The following is a 3,690-nucleotide window of genomic DNA, read 5'->3' on the forward strand; positions in this document are numbered from 1 at the left end:
GCATAGTACATTCGTAAAGTTCCTTCTGACAAATATACGATTCATTCGTAGACCCAAGCCTCCAGTCACTGTCGGTCGTTCTCAATATCACTCGCAATAGGCTTCACTGGTCAAAAAATTCATGCTCCATGGGGTTGCCATCTCATTCATTAGGAGATCAGCATATATCGTTTGTATAGGTTTCTGTGGCTGATTGAGGTGTGGTTGAGCCCACCTGGTGCCTTCTCTGCACTTGATTAGCCTGGGGGGATGAGTGGTTGATAGGTGTTCAGTTTCACAGTAAGGGATGGCATACACTCTACAACCAATTTGTATCAGATACACCTTACTACCGATTTATATCGGATTAATTTAATATGTTTTACAAACTGATTCATATCAGATGCATTGCAGAGGCCGACTCTACCAACTCACTGCATGTCCTTCGAGATTGGTCGTAGGTTTTTATCAATTGTCCCACACTCACTGTCGCAGGTAGTGCTTTCCTGCTACCGAACCGTTACTTTATGTTCCCCTTCGTAAACCACCTACAACTTCGTAGGTCTTACTCGGTTATTCGCACACATCCGTACTTACTGCCTTTCTCCGTTCCTCATTCGAGCCCCTTACGTCCACAACCAATCTGAATCTAGTCGCATAATCAGCGCAAAGATTTGGATCCTCTGCAAAACGAACTCCACCAACCGATCCGAGTCCAGTCGCAGCACCGGCTTAAAGATTCGGATCCTTGGCAATACAAACATCACCAACCGATCCAAGTCCAGTCGCAACACCGGCTCAATGATTCGGATCCTCAGCATACACAAGCACTCACCAACAGTGTGCTTCTTTCATCCCACCGATCCGAGTCCAGTCGCAAAACAGCGGCTCTGCGATTCAGATCTTCAGCACACAAGCACTCACCAACAGTGTGCTTCTTTCATCCCACCGATCCGAGTCCAGTCGCAAACAGCGGCTCTGCGATTCGGATCTTCAGCATACAAGCACTCACCAGCAGTGTGCTTCTTTCATCCGACCGATCTGAGTCCAGTCGCAAAAGCGACTCAATGCTTCAAAACTTTAGCATACACAAGCACTCACCAACAAGTGTGCTTCTTTCATCCCACCGATCCAAGTCCAGTCGCAAACAGCGGCTCTGCGATTCGGATCTTCAGCATACAAGCACTCACCAACAGTGTGCTTCTTTCATCCCACCGATCCGAGTCCAGTCGCAAACAGCGGCTCTGCGATTCGGATCTTCAGCATACAAACACTCACCAGCAGTGTGCTTCTTTCATCCGACCGATTCGAGTCCAGTCGCAAACAGCGGCTCTGCGATTCGGATCTTCAGCATACAAGCACTCACCAACAGCGTGCTTCTTTCATTCAAACCAATCCCAGCCCAGTCGCATACCGGCTCAGTGATCCAAGACCCCCGGCACAGCAAAAAACCCCACCGCACATTCCAAAAAAAAAAAAAAAAAAAAAAACTCTTTTACTTTGTAAATCACCGCAAACATTTACGAAATGGCTTCATACAGCCATTCATCTTTCGTAGCAACACGGCTACTCATCGATTTCTCCAACCCTTCCCCCTTTCAGGTCAGTAGAGTTCTTCAGTTGATCCATCCTGCAACAGGTGTGGACAGTATCTTCCTCAGCTTCCCGGTCGACCCAAGTCTCGACCTCAAAAAAACTAAAACTCCACTACTAGGACTTCAAGGCAGCGGACACCATGTCGCAGGCCAGCAGCGAGGACCTCGCCTCCACCCCGTCGTCACCTGGGGCAGACTCAGCAAACGACGACTTACAGTCTCTCAGAGCTTGGACCATCCCCAAGCTTACAGCTGAACTACGGCGCAGGGGAATACCTTTCCCTGCGACTGCTAGGAAAGCTGAGCTTTTCAGCTTGCTATTTCCTCCGCCAGCGGCAGCCCAATCGGGCACCCAGGCATCACTACAGTCAATCTCATCAGCAATCACTCAGCTGCACTCCTTGGTGACCACACTATCGGCAGCAGTCACTGATGTCCAGACAAGAGTGGGAACCCTGGAGGTACATCAAGCTGCACCCTCACCATCTACAGTAACCACCGCCACCCCCATGCCTCTCCTTACAGGTACGCCCGACATCTATACCTACGTCCTCCCCGCACATCTCGTCCCAGCAGGCATCAGGAAGGACATCATGGATGGGAAGGACATTAACTTGGCATCCCTCCTCATCGCAGTACACGACCCAGCCGAAAACACGTCCTATGCGTGGGGAGACGTTTCCGTCGTCCTAAAGGCCAAAGACCATAGGCTTACCCGCAAACTCAATATTGCGGAGTTCGTACTAGCATTTGGCATGTTCAGAGACGTGCTATGCACGGTCAACCCCAACAGGAGAGAGGAGCTGGACCTATACCTACACGCAATAGTAGATCTAGGTTATAAATATGGGGGATGCTCCTTTTATGACTATCACAGGTCATTTTCAGCAAAAGCAGCAGCTAGACTTTCCCAGTTTCAAGTAAAAACCAACTGGAGTACCATCGATACAGAGCTGTTCTGTCGCCATTTCGCTGGCCTACGTTCCCCACTCTGTACCAACTGCCAGTCGTCCACCCATACGGCCAACTGGTGCTCCGAGTCAGGTGGCAGACGCCCCCCCAACCCTCCCTTCTTTCCCAGCGTCACTCGTCACTCAACGGCATTTACTCAGCCGGCTCAGGCAGACAGATTAGGACGACCCATCCAGGCACTAGGGGGAGCAGCCATATGCAATAACTTCAACTTTGGGGGTTGTAACTTCCCCCACTGCAAACTACTTCATGTCTGTCTCACATGCCACAAAGCTCACCCCAGGTACGCTTGCGCTATGAAACAGCCTAAACCCGAATGACTAAGCCGAGTGCACGTCGGATGGCTCGCGTTTTACCTCGCCTCACACCCAACACCTTCACTGGCAGCCTTTCTCATCCGGGGATTCACGACAGGCTTTCACACCGGACTTATCACACTCCCAAACACAACTCACGAATGCAAAAACCTGCTGTCAGCCGCTACCGACGAGGAAACCATCACCACCCTGCTGCAAACAGAACTAGACCGGGGATACATAATCGGCCCCTTTACACAATCACCTTTTTCTGTATGGAGAGTCAGCCCTATCGGCCTTGTGAAGGGCAAGTTTTCAAATAAACTTCGTTTAGTTTATGATTTGTCCGCGCCTCATTGTTCCCATATACCCAGTTTAAATTCCCTAATACCTTCAGAAGAGTTTACACTTAAATATTCAACGGTAGACTCAGCTATTCAATCCATCATTCTCGCAGGAGCAGGCGCCTGGTTGTCTAAAACAGACATCTCGGACGCATTCAAATTGTTGCCAATTGATCCGTGCCTATGGCGGTGGCACGGAATCAAATGGAAAGGTCTATACTAGTTCGGCTCCAAAAGCAGCCCGTGGCTATTCGACACTTTCGCTCAGTCTCTTTCCTGGATTCTCTCACAACATGCGTCCTGTCAAAGTGATCCATTACTTAGACGACTTCCTACTCGTAGAGAAACCCAACGAGCCCCCAGTTGATCTAAACAGCCTCAGAACAATCTTTCATAATCTTAACGTACCTTTAGCGGATAAGAAGGTAGAAGGCCCGGCACAGATCGTCACCTTCTTGGGTATCATACTCAACACTCACACCATGCAAGCTAGTCTGCCTCCCG

General features: G+C 49.7%; 1 protein-coding gene across 1 annotated transcript; it reads left to right on the forward strand.

Moving 5' to 3' along the window:
* The first annotated feature begins 332 nt into the window (after positions 1 to 332).
* Positions 333 to 3,387, forward strand: LOC141110321 (uncharacterized). The gene is made up of 2 exons (XM_073601621.1): positions 333 to 1,086; positions 1,352 to 3,387. Exon 2 carries the CDS (start codon positions 1,715 to 1,717, stop codon positions 2,864 to 2,866), a length of 1,152 nt encoding a protein of 383 aa, XP_073457722.1. The 5' UTR covers positions 333 to 1,086; positions 1,352 to 1,714; the 3' UTR covers positions 2,867 to 3,387.
* Positions 3,388 to 3,690: the final 303 nt, after the last annotated feature.

The sequence above is a fragment of the Aquarana catesbeiana genome, linkage group LG10 (assembly GCF_042186555.1).
Source record: "Aquarana catesbeiana isolate 2022-GZ linkage group LG10, ASM4218655v1, whole genome shotgun sequence".
In the NCBI taxonomy this organism is placed as follows: domain Eukaryota; kingdom Metazoa; phylum Chordata; class Amphibia; order Anura; family Ranidae; genus Aquarana; species Aquarana catesbeiana.